Raw genomic sequence first — 17,880 nt, 5'->3', positions numbered from 1 at the left:
TGAATAGGAAGAGAATTAAGCTACATGTGTAAAATGAAAACAGTGAAGACACAAGCATAATAATAACTACCAAGACCCTCCAGTCTTGTATAGTTCTTTGCTGCTTTCCATATCCAAAGCAAAATGTTATATGAAATGCACACATTTATGTTGAAAAAGCTGCAATTCTGCCTGTCCCCATTGGAGAATGCTGGTTAATCTTAAATAAAACTTGTACTTTGCAAAAAAATATAATTTCATTTTAGTTAAGACAAAAATTATCCTATTAATAATTGTCAGATTTTAAACAAATATTTCCAATACAATTCATGATAATTTATTCAAAAAGCAAAAGAAAATACAACAGTTGAATGTTGTCATGCAACACATCAGACGAAGAAATATGATTAGGATTGTTGTACTAGTTACAGTATAGAGTTTAAGACTAAACTCTATACAAAAAGAGGTTATACAAAGTAAATAAATATTCGGAATTCTTTTCCAGAAAATTATATATTTTACATTTGATATACTTTAAAAGGACATTGAAATATTATTTAGAATTCACAAAAGAACCACTTCTTTTAAATTTACTAAGCAAAACACAATTTCACAGTTTTACTGCAGAAGATTTCTATGGAGTATGCTGATCTTTTATTCAATTAACAAAACATTGGTTTGGTAAACATTTGTGAGCAGCTTGTAATTTTTCATTTTTTACCTGGAGTGCACAAATTATTTAAAAGAGGGCAAGTTTGGCACTTTTATACTGATGTCACCAATATTAATATTTCTTGGGATCTCAGGAAGATTCATATTCTTTACAGCTGACACAGCCCGGGCTGGGGCTCCTGCTAAACCAGCCTGTATACAGAAGAAAAAAATACCACTAAGATGGCATTCATTACAATTTACAGTGAAGCATACAATAAATCATAAAGACATGAATATTAAATATTAGAAAAACCAGGTGATATTTTGGATTGGAATGAAATGGAAAATTCTAAAATATTTATCTGGAAAGGGGAAGTGGATGCACTTCACACAAAATCTAAAATATGGTTAATATGTGCAATGGCAACAATGAAAAATTAACATGTTGTCTGTAAAATAATCAGTTTGAGGTTAATTAACATTAAAGCTCATGCTAGCTTTGATTTTTACTGTTTCTAGGTATTGCACCATATACAGTAAATAGCTCGGGCCAGTTTTCCGATCCTTGCAAATGGTAAAGTTGACAATTACTACAATATTGACAATTGGCATTTACTATACAATAGTAAATTGATAATTACTCAGTTCTTACAGGATCTGTTTCCTTTCAAACAGTTTTCTTACAACATTAGATTTTAATCAAATTCTCAACATTATACAAAAATAAACTTTTCACATGATTTTAACCTGTTAGGTGTTTAGCTTCAAGGTTAAAAAAAACCACTAGTTTGATCTAAATCTGTTCTAATTATATGTTTAGAAATATGAATGCTAAACCATGATCTAATAAATTCCCTTCCCCACACATGGTACTGTCCTTTCCAAACTGCAGATATGTACAGCAAATTATTCCTGAACAAAAACTTGCTAGAACCACAATCAAAATTCAGGTCATTTTTTTCCCATGTAGGAAAAAAATTAGAATTATTCTCTACATACAGTACAATTAATTTTGAAGGATGCTGTTTCAATGCAAATTTATTTTATTATTTCACCTAATACTTAAGCTTTAAGCCATTGTTTTACTATAAGTGGTAATATAAAAATAATAATGGAGTGGACAATGTATAAAGCTGTTTTGCATACTGTTATCAGAGTTCTTCAAATGTTTTGTATTTGCAAGAGAACACTTCAAAATTGAATACCTACTAAAACAAAATAATAAATGAAGCTTTCCAAAGATGATGTAACAATTTGAAATACCATCTGACTATACTTGCATATATTTTTACAATATTGAGATAATTAGAAGAAATTTTTAATATTGAGACATTACATTCCCTGGACTAACTTATATGAATAGTAAAGTACTCACAATTCATGTCTTCTACAACATTAAGCCTTTCTATATTTGCCTGGAACTTTGACATTCAGACACAGAAAATCTTTCTTAGACCCCAAAAGCAGCTTTAGTTAGGGCTTTCTAGAAGAAAGCACTACTGTTTTTTGTCTGGGATTAACACTTGTTAATATATTTCAGTACCATTTTTTAAAAAAATGCTCCCTGAGAAAAATTTTAATTTAAAATTCTGTATATCACACTTGCATGTGACTTCGTTCTATGTATCTGATTATTTTATTTCATAGCATTCATTTTCTTTAAATATAAGTAATCTAAATTTATTTTAGATCCTATTCATCTTTTCATAAAGAAAAAAATGAAATGTTAACTGATCATAACGTTAACCATGTCTGCGTGAACATACATAAATATAATAAATATTTATATTTCACATAAATATTCCTAGGATTTGGGCCATTAATTCAGAATTGTTCATTAGCTGCCATTAATTTTTCCTCCCAAAAGTTCAATTTGGTCAAGAACATTTAATCATAACAATATTTGCAAAATTCATAAAAGGATTATTGAGTAATATGTTTAAATAGAGGTTAACACATTCTTGTGTAGAAAACATAATTGCCTTTTTTCCCCAAGAAAATGCAATCTCTGCTTTTTCAACAGCTGGAACTTCCAAGCCCCAATCTTGTATTTTTGCAAGCAAGAGAAAAGCACACCAGTGTCAAGCATACAAATATTTCCCTTTAATATCCATCCCATTTTTTATAGTTTTAGTAGACCTAAAACAATTTGATATTCCTTGACAGTGCAAAATAACATTGTTTTATAATGATTCGTTAAACATTTTGTTTCTCTTGGTGGAATTCCAAATACCAGAGAACTGTTTTATTTTTATTTTTAAAGAAAATTGGTTTACACTCTTTCTGGCACATACTTTCTTTAAGCAAGGAAAATAATCTACATGTGCAACTACATCTACTTAAATAAAGCATATTTAGAAATATTTTGTATGAACTAGGATTCCTGTCAGCTATTAAAGATATTGATAGACAAGTTTAATAGCATTTCCATGGCAAGAATTCAGTAGATGTATCTATGTATTACTATAAACGGGGCAACCCACTTCAATTGTAGTTCACTGAACTGACAGCTGCCTTTCATCCACCACCACAATTTAAAGTACAAACTAAAAATCACACTATACTTCTAAGACATAGTGAATTGTTCTGGAGTTATAATTACGGTAAACAAAAAATCTACTAATGATGCATAGCTATAGGCAATTGTGCCACACATGCATTTCTTTTCATGGGCCCATCCAATTAATATGGAAAGAAGTAAAAGAGATGAGGAATATAACATTTAAAAAATCCAATTTTCTTCCCTCACCCAGCTCATGATTACTGACTCCCTTTCTAGCTAACTTCTATTTTGAGAGCTGGAAAGAAAGACAAAAAGTTACAGCAATTGACAAAGGGATGCAACATTCCTCATCTTAGCAGTTCTTGAATGCATCGATTAGTCATTTTCTTACATGTATTAGAAAAGTTATAAAATATCCCATAAATTACATCATAAACAAGTTGCTGATAGGCACATTTGTGTGGTTCTAATTACCCAATAAGTAAAAACCAAGCTGAATCTTAAACATAAGGTATTGCTCATGATATCATAATGAGCACAAATGTTCCAGTATGCCCACATGGTATTAGAAATACAGTGTGAATTTATATACAGCTAAAATTACAACTAATCAAACAACATTTGCCCAGCTGCTTTGTAATCTCAATTTAAATAACCATATAAGTTTGATATGTACTTCAAAATTCAATAGTCACTGAAAGACACAGGGTTGATTCCATAACAATATCCCCAGTCAGGGCATGGACAAGGGGTGACTGATTTCCTTTCGTGTTCTTTGAAAACATTCACAGATGGTAGCCTCTTAGTTTTGGCAAGATCCTTCCATTTTTTAAGCTAATCAATCATCAGCATGATCTCTAACCCAATCAAACAGCAAGATTCCCCCAGCCTTCAAAAGAGTGTCTTTTCAGAGCTTGAAGAGTTGCTTATGAAAGGATGGCTGAGAAAGTCACCTCTTGTCTCTCTGACTTTCACTGACATTTGTCTGAATCAAACCTATAACAGGTTGCCTTCAGTGATGCTTGTAATCACAAATTACAGACTGAGCACTCTAACATGTTAAAAAGGCAGAGATGATCATACATTTAACCCAGCTAACACAAGTGGGAAAGTCATAGTCTTTCTAATTACAAAAATTGACATTTAGCAATGCAAAGCATATTTTAGATTCTTTTCAGGACACTATTTAGTAATATGGAAGTTGTATATTGTATTCCTTTTTTATACAGCACATTACATTGACACATAAGTGCTTAGCTTTATTGTTTGCTTAAATCATAATTATCCTCCAAATGACATTGTAACAACTCTATTCCAAGCTTTTTTTTACAAGATAAATGGATAGATCAACCTCCCAAGTATTTGTGCTTGTTATAAAAGGCAGATCCTTTTATATGCACGATTTTTTGAATTCATTCCTCCAACATATTTTATAGTAGATATGACAACTGTTTGTGTTTTCTATCAGCCCTTCTTCCCAGAACAAGTATGATTCAAAGCAGCAGGGTTATGAATAAGATGGAAGGATGCAGTACAGAATATAAAAGTATGATCATGTTCTCTTCTCATGAGGTTAAATAAATGAACAGAATTAGAGGAAAAAACAAAATGAAGTCTGCAAGTATATCAAAATGCCAAACAGATAGAAGACTTACACATACTCTTAGAAATTTCAAGCACTTGGATCACAGCGATAGTAATGGATGGACATGAATTTTTTTAAAAATTTGATTTATCTCCTTTTAAGTTGCCAGACCCAAAAATAAAAACAGAATGCATATAAGCAGAAAATAAAAGAGCAATATTACATAAAAATAAAGAAAGAACCCTTATCTTGAAGAATATATTTATAGAATAAAAAATGGACTGTTTGTAATGCTCTTAACTAGACTTTATTTATCGGGAGGATCTAAAACTGTATCTTAATTTTGGCCGCTTTTAGCACAAACATGGGATATTGTGAAGCATACAAACTTTAACTGGAAATAGATACCTAGTTACATGATTTTTTATGATTATAAGAGAAAATACTACAGAAATGTTTAGCTATTAAATGATGTATAACGTTTTCCTACAAAGAGTGATACAAACAAATATGCTGTTTTAGGATTTTACATGCTATTGATTAAGATTATACCTGACATGTAGCATAGACTGAGCTTTAAATGCTTTCTTATTTCAGTATTCTATCATTTGCTAGCAAATGTGATAAAACTTCCTCAGGAACATTAACTAGCCATAGTAAATCTTAGCCCAATCAAAACTTATTGCCAATAATTTCTCAAAGCCCTAAAATGTTTTTCTTTTCTAAATATTCTTGTATTTAATTTCTCCAGATTTTGATTTTCAAAATGGATATCTAATTTAAAATATTCATTGTTAAATAGTATTTATATTTTTCTAACTAACAAAAGTTCTCAGAGAAAAAAAGAGCTTACGGTACATAAAAAAGTCTTTAAACCACAGTTGCTACTATGGCTGTCTACTTAGATACACATAATTATTACTGGAACTATTTAATTGTGTACACTTGTAACACAGCATAGAAGCGTTACATAGGAGCAGACATTTTGTCACACTACTGGTAACAGCTTAAAAATACAAAATTCACTTCAAAGCCTTTACCTGCTATAAACTCCCTAGCATTCTTGTGTAGTTTTAAAAATTGGGAGAAAAAATTACCAACAACCTTAACATAGAACATCCTGTGAAAACTGAGGATTTTAGCTTTAAAAAATTCTGATTCTCCACATCTTTTTTTACTATAATCCAATGCAAAATTGCTCCTGTTAGGGGGAGCCCCTGAAAAAGGGGTGATGGTGGTAGGGATAGGACAAACAGGGAAAAAAGATGTTCATTCATAGAATGAATTTAGGTGTCTTTCATTTGAACAAGGGGTCTATTATATTCAACTCTTCAAAAATATTTATGTCTAACAACTGATTAATCTTACAATATAAAACCTAACGTGCAGAGTTTGTACTACTGCATTGTCAGTAAGGATTAGAAATGGCAACAGTTCTAAATAAATATTAAAGAATCGATGGTGACTAACATTTGATGAACTTCCACAATTTCTCCCTACTGAAGCATGCATTTTCAATGGCTGGCCTTTGAAAATGCATGCTCCAGTAGGGAGAAATTGTTATATCGAAGGTATTAATTATAGTACAGGATAGCAAAAGCTTTCAAAAGGATTTGAAATCAGTTTAAAATCTTATTTTCACATCTTCATTTTTTTAATAAAAAAATAGAATCTAATAGATATTAATCTAATTATGGACATAATGTATAATTATGGTTAAGACAGATGCTTGCTTACTCTAGAAAGAAACAAAAGGCATGGGAGAATAGAGTGGACATGATATCATTCTGATTTCTGACTAGCTGATTATAACCAAACAATTGGGAACAACATATCTATATCAAATAAATTAGATTTGTTAATGATGTGGGCATACAAATGATAAAATTACATTTTAAAGATAGAAATTCCAAAGCTGAACACTAATGAAAGGAGAAAACAAAAGTAAAAATATATGAAGTTAATGACAATCTATTAAATACACTACAGCAATAAAAGATGAAGGAAACCAGCACAAAAAGTGGGCTACGAAGACTAATATGGGTTTATCAACACATAATTTTTGAGTCTGGCCTAATTTATCAATTGCCTTTGACATCATTTTGCTTTCCCTTATTTTAAAGCAGCACATTTTTTTCTGAAAATTAGCAATACCTGTATCTACCTGTCCTGTCTGGGAGACTGAAAGATAAAGGTCTGTAAAGAGAAGAATGGAAAGAACTAGAAAAGATCAGGTGGTTTGAAAAAATGAGGACTGACTTAAAACGACCAAATTCACACCCAGCTGAAGACTACAGAAAAAACACAAGAATACCAATTCTTCCAGGGAACACCTTCCATGTCACTGATAGTGCCTGACACTCAACCCAAATTTTCCCTTTTACCAAAGCCTAAAGCTTTATTAATTTGGCTTATTTTTCTTTTGCAGAAAGGGTATCAAAAATGGACAAGTAAATTTGCTTTTGTCTTGTTAAAAGAAGCAAAAGATACTTCTGCTTTACCACTTCAGTTGATATATGTTGGGGAAGCAGGACCTTCGGTTCTTTGTAAAGTTGTCTACCCATTTATTTTAAAGCAAGGCCACTCCCTTTGAACAAAATTATCCAGGATTATTAGCTAGATTATGAAGTGAAGCCCAGCTGCCTAAAAGTGCAGCAAAGCTGACACTGCTATTGAATGTATTTGAAAAAATGGTATTTGAGTATCAACTGGAAATAATAGGGTCATGACGTAGTTTCAAAGACCCACATGCAGTATTTTGTGCATGCATCAGGGCCCAACACGATCCCAAAAAGTCATTCCACTTACACTTCAGGATAGTATACAGTGCAGTTGTGGGATGGGGAAGGAATCAGTAACATACACACATAGTGTGCAAGCAGAAGGGGTATTTTGGATCAAACGCCAAAGATTAGGATTAGGAAATGGCATGAAAACAACAGTATCTTCTCCAAAGTAAATACCAAGGAGGTTTTAAAGGGTTTCGTTAGTTCATTCAGAGATTATATTGCCTTTTCTTCATTATTGATTTATTTTGCTCTGTAATAAGCGCTGATAGAAAGTAAAAGTAGTGAAGTACTGTTCCATTAGTACTTTGTTAAATATCTGTCAAGTTTAATTTGCATACACAGAAAACAATCATTCAGTGAGGCAACAGAAATTAAGATTAACCTGACCACTACACTGAAATACTTCATTATTTAAAATTCCAGAACAGGTTAATCCCTTAAAACATAATTTAATAAATAGGAACATATTTATAGTTTGCTAAAACTGCACTTCAAAAAAGAATAAAGAGCTCATTTATCTCTTGAACCACACAAAGAAATTACTATATATTTAGACAAGTCTGATTCCAATTTTATTATACTTTTATTAAGTTTTTGCCCCAGCATATAACCTCGTAGCATAGGTATGCAAATTTCTGTGCTTCTCAGTCAGTGCTGCACAGCTCTTTAGCTAGAAAATAGCTTAAATAAAAAAGATAAAAATGCAACCAAATGTTGAATAGAGATTTTATGAATTTTCAAAGTAATTTACTTGAAAATAGTTTATCATTGGGATACCTTTTTTATATGTAGCATGTATTATATATATATATTAATTATAAAAAGATAAAAAATACTGTACAAATACCTATTTATATATCACAATATTTATGTACCTGTTTCTATATCACAAATTTACCCAAAAGGAAGATAACCCTTAGTCAATCTAATTGAAATTAATTCTGGAGATTGTCTACCTCTCTACTGGTCCATTAAATATTTACATATAACACATATATTTGCATGTGCTTCTCTCTCTCTCTCCCCTCTTCAGTATATAAAATTGATAATTACCTGCATATGCACACATATGTATATGTTTTCTCTCTCACACACACAACACATGCTCTTCTTTCTTTCTAGCAGAAATAGCAAATAAAGTAGCAGAAACGCAAATGAAATTGCAAGACAAAACAGAATGTAGAGGAAGCAATGGAAAGTAGCTGAACCAAGGAAAGAAAGAAAAATATAAATGGCAGAAAACTCAACTGATATTTTGCACTGTGCTCAGCAAGCACAAATCTTGTGTGTGCTTATTCTGCAGGGAGTGAAACTCTAACCAATAACATTTACTCTCAAATAGGAAAACTTAGGACTTTTTAAAATCAGTATGAAATCCAGTAACACTCTATTTCTTTTTAGTAGCCTCCATAGCAAACTGTGATAATGACACAATCATGATTTACACACGGTGACATCAGATAAATGGTGCAATCATCCTTGATGTCTGTGCATGTACATAAGTTGCAACATTTGCATGATGATGCCATCATGTTCATTTTGTCATTTATCTCTTCCTCCCAGCCACCCATATTTTTGCACAAGTCATGGGAAAATATGCTAGCTGTCCCAACCTTTTGTTGCCCTCCACTAGAGATGAGTTGCTGTAGCAAGATAAAAGAAAAGAAGAATTCAAACCATCCATTATGCCTGCCTTACCAAGAATCATGAGAGGATAAAAATGTCCCAAGTCCACAATTAGAAAGTAGCTTGCTTAAAGCTGACCTTGACAACAGTAAGTAGCTGACATTGCAGATGGAAAATGTTCATGGACTCTGCATTTTTCTGAAGAGAGACAAAAGCAGTAGATACCAGCTTTTGTCAATCTCCTGTTTCTGTTCTAGCAATTCCCTTGGATTATTTGCAGATTGCTGCCTACAGTTTCTTCCTTTTGGGTAAATATGGTATATAACTAGGTCAAATTAGAATTTAAAGACTTGACCAAAGGTGTTTTTTGTCACTGAAACTAAGATAGCTGCAATCTTGACAGGTTTTCTTTTGCAAGCAAATAGCCATGAGAGGGCAGGAAGAGGAACGTAGTTCTGGGGTAGGAAGAAAGCTTCTCTCCACAGGGCTGCTAAAGAGTAAATAAAGTTACTGAGAGGCAAAAGAATAGAAAATTTATTTAATGTTTCATTTAATTTGGTATATGGAATTCATGATGTTATTTATAGTTCTTTTTATACCCCCATTTTGTGGAAAGAAAATCAGTAGTTTTGTTGATTCTTTAACAAACATTTTTACTTAACTCCAGATATATTAAACTACTCTTTTTTTAAAAAAGAAAAAGTAATGCTATGATAACACATCGTATTTTAGGATTAACTAAGGTTCTTAGGGTTTCCTCAATTTTTTTTTTGCTCTGAAGGCTTATCTGGAATGCTGGGAACATACAGTCAGGTCCAGAAATATTGGGACATCGACACAATTCTAACATCTTTGGCTCTATACACCACCACAATGGAGTTGGAATGAAACAAACACAATGTGCGTTAACTGCAGACTGTCAGCTTTAATTTGAGGGTATGTACATCCAACTCAGGTGAACGGTGTAGGACTTACAGCAGTTTGCATATGTGCCTCCCACTTGTTAAGGGACCAAAAGTAATGGGACAATTGGCTTCTCAGCTGTTCCATGGCCAGGTGTGTGATATTCCCTCATTACCCCAATTACAATGTGCAGATAAAAGGCCCAGAGTTCATTTCAAGTGCGCTATTTGCATTTGGAATCTGTTGCTGTCAACTCTCAAGATGAGATCCAAAGAGCTGACACTATCAGTGAAGCAAGCCATCATTAGGCTGAAGAAACAAAACAAACCCATCAGAGAGATAGCAAGAACATTAGACGTGGCCAAAACAACTGTTTGAAACATTCTCAAAAAGAAGGAATGCACCGGTGAGCTCAGCAACACCAAAAGACCTGGGAGACCACAGAAAACAAGTGTGGTGGATGACCGAAGAATTCTTTCCTTGGTGAAGAAAACACCCTTCACAACAGTTGGCCAGATCAAGAACACTCTCCAGAAGACTTCACCAGAGTGAATACAGAGCGTTCACCACAAGATGTAAACCATTGGTGAGCCTCAAAAACAGGAAGGCCAGATTAGAGTTTGCCAAATAACATATAACAAAGCCTTCATAGTTCTGGAACAAGATTCTATGGACAGATGAGACCAAGATCAACTTGTACCAGAGTGATGGGAAGAGAAGAGTATGGAGAAGGAAAGGAACTGTTCATGATCCTAAGCATACCACCTCATTAGTGAAGCATGGTGGTGGTAGTGTCATCGCGTGGGCATGTATGGCTGCCAATGGAACTGGTTCTCTTGTATTTATTGATGATGTGACTGCTGACAGGATGAATTCTGAAGTGTTTCGGGCAATATTATCTGCTCACATTCAGCCAAATGCTGCAGAACTCATTGGACAGCGCTTCACAGTGCAGATGGACAATGACCCAAAGCATACTGCAAAAGCAACCAAAGAGTTTTTGAAGGGGCAGAAGTGGAATGTTATGCAATGGCCAAGTCAATCACCTGACCTGAATCCCATTGAGCATGCATTTCACTTGCTGAAGACAAAACTGAAGGGAAAATGCCCTAAGAACAAGCAGGAACTAAAGACAGTTGCAGTAGAGGCCTGGCAGAGCATCACCAGGGATGAAACCCAGCGTCTGGTGATGTCTATGCGTTCCAGACTTCAGGCTGTGATTGACTGCAAAGGATTTGCAACAAAGTATTAAAAAGGGAAAGTTTGATTTATGATTATTATTCTGTCCCATTACTTTTGGTCCCTTAACAAGTGGGAGGCACATATGCAAACTGCTGTAAGTCCTACACCGTTCACCTGAGTTGGATGTACATACCCTCAAATTAAAGCTGACAGTCTGCAGTTAACGCACATTGTATTTGTTTCATTCCAACTCCATTGTGGTGGTGTATAGAGCCAAAGATGTTAGAATTGTGTCGATGTCCCAATATTTCTGGACCTGACTGTATTATGGGCACTTTCAAAAATGACCTGTCAAAGCTTTTTCAGACTTGGCTTAAGATGTAGACTTCAACTCCCAGAATTCTAGCTGGGTAATTGTGGAAAGTCCACAGAACTTAAAGTTGCCAAATTTGAAAAACACTGGTCTGAACTATTCTAACACAAAATTTAGCAGAAGTTAAAATATTTTAGGCTGCTCTTTGCCACACTTTCTAGCTTCTGAAGATTAAACAAAAGATACTTCCAAACAAAGAAAATGGTTGATATTTTATAACATGCTAGCTTCTCATTTATTCTTTTAATTAAATGTATCTAAAAACATTAATATCAAATTGTGTACAGCACAACAAAAATGTAGTACACAACAAAAAATGTATCCACAAGTACACTAGTACGTAAATTATGATTATCGCCATTTTAAACAAGCTTTGAGAGTCAGAAGCCTTGACTGAAGGAAGCTCAGAAATATTTCTATAGATAAATGCAAATGGGAATCTGATAGAAGAAAAATGAAATGTTCAGCTATTTAAGCACTCAACAAAGGCTTTATCATGCCACATTCTAAATGCTAATTTGTAGCAATCAAAATAGCCAAGTATTAACAAGTAGATAATTATTTTGGATCATGCAACTGTATGATCATGCTCCAACTGGCTTTACTACCTTTTATTCTTACCTCAGATTTTTCCAGTTTATTTTGAGCATCAATTTGGGTGACTATTTCATTCATGTTGGTCTCCAAAACCATTCCACCCATCACCATTTCAGCCAGGATATTATGAACCTAAAAAGAACACCCAATAAAAAATGGTTGCACAGATTATATCAATCCATCAGTTATATTTTATTATGCTTTTCTAAAGTATACTTATCTTAACATAAATCAACTTTTCTAATACAACATTTGTAATAAATCAAATATGTTTCTTTCATGTGAAGTACAAGTGCAGTGTATCACCAAAAATATTCAGATTCATGTCCAAACTCTGCTATGAAAAATCATTGGGTGACTTTGGGACAGCCACTTGAAATCAACCTAACCTACCTCGTTGATTGCTGATGTGAGTGGTAGGGGGAACAGGACTATTATACATACCTCTTTGAATTCCTAGAAGAAAAGTGGAATATAAATCTAATGAAAAGAATTTTATTGTTCTGATTGCTACATCAACTAAGAGAGATTTTTTTAAAAAATGATATTAAAATTTATCAACTTTTCACACCATGTGTCAGACAATTGATCACTACAGGCAAAATAAAATCAGGGATACTGAAACTAACTTTTTAAAATAATTTATGCAATTCAAAGAACATTTGTATATGATACATAAAAACCATATAGTTAGAAACCACTGTCTTGATATATTGTATGACCAATTTATCACTTTATTTTGACTTCACTTGCTTTTAAAGTTTTCTTCTTATGGATAATGTATTGTCTCAGGTATGATTTCATTTTATTAATATAATACTGAAAATATGTTTGTCTTGATAAAAGTTACTCATGAAAGAAGGCAGGGATGACACCTAGGAGTATAATGATAAATGTGTAACAAATGGCTCTGCCAGCTCCACTGTCACTGCCATGCTGTCACCAAGCAGCTGATAGGTACACTAGATGTCACAACTCAGCTCTACTCTCAAGCAATTCACAAAATTCCTGAAAATTTAACGATCGGCTCTCACAAGCAGGTACAAGCTGACAGCAGAATACCACTATTTTCCGTTAGATGACTAAACCAATCTGTCCCAATCTGGGTGATTTTTTGATGTGAGGACTTCTCATAATTCTCCAACTCCCCAATCAAAGCACTGCTAAAAATTCTTGGGATTAAAATCCACATATTGGGAGAGTACAAAGGTTATGAAAGCCTGTGCTGAGTTAACAGAAAAGGTCTGCAGGATAGGTACAGAGTTTTACTTATCTAAATTGTATAACCCACTTGGACAGTTAAATTATAGCTGACTATAGAAATTTCAATATAAAAAGAAAATTAGGTATTCTTCACTCCTGCCTTTACCACAACATTCTAATTAGTTGAAAAAAGAGATAGTAACATACTATTCCAAATAGAATACTGTATGTGGAAGAACAATCATTGTTTTTAGTTTATTTACAGCATAGTTTTCTGAATCTTTAACACAATATTCAAGAGGCTGATTTCAAATAAAGCATGAAAGGATTCCATTCTTAATAATTAGAATGTACTGCAGGTAATCATTTTACACTTCTTTACAAAGAAATTCTACAGATAAGCTTTAGAATGCCACATATGTTATTTAATGTTTTGGTAAACTAAAAATTACTACCATATCTATAATTGAAATTTGAAAAAAAGGTATCTAATAGAAGCAGAAACATCTGGCAGAAACAAATGTTTCTTATCAGAATATCATGACTTTATGTTACAGCATCTCACCACAGTACCTTATCCACATGGAAAATTAAATCCAGTTCACAGACATTCTCAAAACACTTGTCTAAAGTTTCTACAAAAACCTGTAGATGAAAAAAACAAAGGGTCAAAGGTATAGCAACTCAACCTCGACATTATGAACAAACATGGAAACCAAGTACTTTTTACTATAAAGAATTCAGGAAGTCAAATATATCTATATGCTTTGACTCTTGGAAGATCTCAGAAACATTACAGGTAGTCCTTGCTTAATAACTGCAATTCAGACTGGCAGTTTTGTTCCTAAGTGACATGGTTGTATACAGAAAAAAATCACAACCTCACCAATTTATAATGATAGTCCTGGTAGCGGTTAAGCATGACATCATGTGATCATCACTTGCAACTCCCTGCTGGCTTTCCCATTGACTTTGCTTGTCAGAAGCCTGTGGTAAAGCTTGTAAACAGCAATCATGTAACTGTGAGACACTGTGACTGTCATAATTGTACATGAGTTGCCAAGTGCCTGAATTGCGATCACATGACAGCGGATGCTGTGATGGCCACAACTTCAAGGATTCGTCATAAGCCCTCCTGTTCAGCACTGTCTTAACTTCAAACAGTTGCTGTATGAATGGTCATTAAGCAAGGGTACCGGTAGAGATCAAATTTCATTAACATAATGATCTAGCACTTACATAGAAATGTAAGTGTAATAGAATAACTCCTATTTTGACAATGCAGAAGAGCTAAATTATTGTTGAAAATATCATTTTTAGTCTACTACTTGTCCCCGAAAATGGGGCATGCAGAGGGTGAAAACAGAATGCGCGGAGGCGGAAAATGGGGTGCGTGGAGGCGGCAATAGGTGGTAGCGGTGATGGGCAGTGGCGATCCCTGCAGCCTGGAACAGCTAATAGGTATTCTGGGAGGCAGATCCAAACACCAATCAGCTACTCATGCTAAATCAGGCTCGTGCAAAATCATGCTGTTTGCTGCAAGGAGGCAAATTGCTGGGAGGCAAAGACAATTTTTTTTTTCTTGTTTTCCTTCCCAAAAGCTAGGTGCATCTTATACTTCGAAACGTCTTATAGTCCGAAAAATATGGTATATGCTAGACAGTTTGGGCTTGTTCAGTTTAACTATAGCTTTAAGTATAGCCACAGCTTTTTTACGCATTCTAAAACAGAAATGGTTTGCAAATTCTTTTTTGTAGTACTAGAAGATTGGAAAAATGTTAACTTTACCTCATTTTCATGATATAACAGCCTATTCATCAATCAATATTTTAAAAACCAGCTTATAATGTTCATTGTCTGTTGTCATGATTTCTTCAAATGAATCCTTGTCAGAGAATGAGAAGTACAATGTCAAGGGCAGCTCTTTGTCAGACTTCAGACTTGGCCTGGAATTTTGGGTTTGTAACTGACACCTTGACCCTGATTGACACTTCTCAATCCTCAATCCCTTAATGAGACAAATATTTTTGCCAGACAGGAAAGCTAATTCAGAATTGGAAAAAAAAAAGGCTAAAAAGTCCAATGGCGGTAGACATTTCTTTTAATGGAATATGTAGAACCCCTACTGAGTTTAGAATAGTATTTCTGCATATAAGCCCTTAACAAATGCATAGTTGCTGAGAATTAACTTTATCTGTAGCATTATGTTCCTGTTTCCAGTGCCTATTTCCTTCACTCACCTCAAGATTATTCACTTATATCATCTCTCATTTTTGTTTGCTGGACTTAATCCCCCATGTGGATTTTTGATTACTTATGTTTATTATTTATGTCTTCATATATGAACTTTATCAAACTGTACAGTCAGATTTCCACTATTTGTAAAGACACCTGTTTGTTAAGTACTAGAAAAAAGTATCCTATTTGCAATCTACACAACATATTAAACTTTAATTTTAGTGTATGGTAGGTTTTTTAATTAGAAATCTGAGAAATGTACGGTAAGTATCACACTGGCATAAATCTCTAATTTTGCTGTAATAATATCCTGCTTTCTGTTGCTTGTTAAACTCAAATAGCAGCAACAAAATTGCTTCTCTGGTCTGTTTTCCCAAAAATTTAGAACAATGAAAATCATTTGAGGAAATATTTTGCTCTGGATCTGCTGCTTGAAGCTATGCAGCAGATATTTGAAGGTTCAATGCAGTTGTTTTAATGTCCTCCTGAGATCTTTTGAGTATCTCTGTGCATTTGCAAAAGACATTTCTGGGAATATGTATTTTGTGATAGCCTTAGAACAGCTGTGTATGTCAAGTTTTCCCCAACAGGATTGAATGGAAATGCCACAAAAGACTCCAGTAATTTCTTATAAATATCTTCACTGTAGAAAAAGCTATGAAGTAATATGAAATAATTACTTTAGCTGCTGTATATTGACAGCAAGTTTTGTATATTGTGGACCTCTGTTGTTTGTACCTCTGTCTCCTATCCACCTTATGCAATGAATTACATGAGCTCTTTGAGGCAGGAGCCATTCCACTTGGCTCTTGTTATGATAACAAACAGATCTAATTTTAAAAAATCCTGACTATGTAAGAATTAATTCTCCCAGTGTTGTGGATTTGAGTTGTTGCTTTCTGGTGCAAGGAGATGGAATAAAACACATCAAATTATAATGATGTGGTTATATTACAAATATTCTAAGCCTAATGTCAAAATAGCTTTTAGCTAAAGAGAAAAGTTACACTAAGAGAAATTATCCATCTAAAAGTATTATTGAAATAGGATAAAATAAGAGCATTCAAGTGTGTGCACAACTAAGCATTTTCTGGTAGTGATGTTAACAATTCTTAATTCTACAATTCACAACGTAGTATGTAGGCAGCATTTTAAAAACTAAAACAGTGCACACAAAAAGACTGATGGAAAATTAAGCCAGCGAGATTATAGAAATTAAAGTTACATAGCTGCAAACGTATGCTTTCAACTGCACAGATGAATGGAAGCCACTAAAAACATACTTTGTTGTTTGTCAGTGAATAAAGGGACATTCATTTTCAAATCCCCGCAATCAGAAAAGTAAGTAAAATTAGACTCTAATGGTAGGTTAGCACCTAGCTCCCTCTACTGCTTTATTCTGAAACCAACAGTTAACAAGTTTATATATTAGGGTAGTACATGTTTTTTAAAAAGAGCATTAGCTCTCACATATAGCTGTCACACTGCTATTTTATGAATTAAAATAATCGGACCTTTACTTTTTATGTTTACTTAAAGTCTAAAAAATGTACATGCTTTAAGGAAACAGTTACCAAATTAGTGAGACTCTTAAAGGTATGCATAAAAGCTTGAAAAAAGTTGGGTTATTTTAAGGAATAAAAAGATGCTTGCTCACACAGAATTCAAAACACTTCAAAATTATTTTAGAAGTATGCACATTCCTATTATATATATAAAAAAACAATTATTTAATTCACAGAAGTTAGGAGGCCCAAGTATAGTCAGAGAAAAATGTATGAGATATCTTCTTTATGTAAGCAATAGAAAAAAATTGTATAAAACTTCACATTTTATTCAAAGCTATCTGGGGTAGCATATGACCCCACTTATATATAGAATATAATTACAGTATAATTAGAGGCATTACTCACAGAAGCCTAAGTGGGAGCCCCCCCCCCAGGAAGTACCTATTCAATCAATCTACCACACATACTTGATGGACTCTGTTGGATTACAAACTGTCATTTCTGAAACTCTGATAGATGGTTTTACAGGGTGTGATGACCCGTGGTGTAGCACAAAGGCAACATAGCCAGAAAATAAGTATAAGTCCCTTTATTAGCTCCAAACTTTGCCCCCAATGTCTCTTTACTCTCCGGTCTGGTGAAAAACCCTTCCACAAACCTGTAAGCAGACAAAACTTCCAACCATAAATCCAACAGGGCAAGATCAGGTAATTAATCCAGGAGGGCAAGCAAGATAAGGA

At 33.7% G+C, this 17,880-nt stretch overlaps 1 protein-coding gene across 2 annotated transcripts in view; it reads right to left on the bottom strand.

Moving 5' to 3' along the window:
- Positions 1-293: 293 nt before the first annotated feature.
- AP3S1 (adaptor related protein complex 3 subunit sigma 1) overlaps positions 294-17,880 on the bottom strand; it is a 24,468-nt gene continuing 6,881 nt past the window's right edge. Inside the window, exons 4-7 of one of the 2 annotated variants that reach the window (XM_034432795.3) lie at positions 13,968-14,039; positions 12,216-12,323; positions 6,876-6,917; positions 294-843 (exon numbers count right to left, since the gene is read on the bottom strand). In XM_034432795.3, the coding sequence (XP_034288686.1) occupies positions 6,882-6,917; positions 12,216-12,323; positions 13,968-14,039 (216 nt within the window). In that variant the 3' untranslated portion in view covers positions 294-843; positions 6,876-6,881. The remainder of the gene's footprint in view (positions 844-6,875; positions 6,918-12,215; positions 12,324-13,967; positions 14,040-17,880) is intronic. The other variant, XM_034432794.3, reaches the window with a different exon arrangement.

The sequence above is a fragment of the Pantherophis guttatus genome, chromosome 2 (genome assembly GCF_059756535.1).
Source record: "Pantherophis guttatus breed Tessera chromosome 2, ASM5975653v1, whole genome shotgun sequence".
NCBI classification, from domain to species: Eukaryota; Metazoa; Chordata; class Lepidosauria; order Squamata; family Colubridae; genus Pantherophis; species Pantherophis guttatus.
The sequence above is the reverse complement of the archived record's forward strand: the minus strand, read 5'-3'. Positions and strand labels throughout refer to the sequence as shown.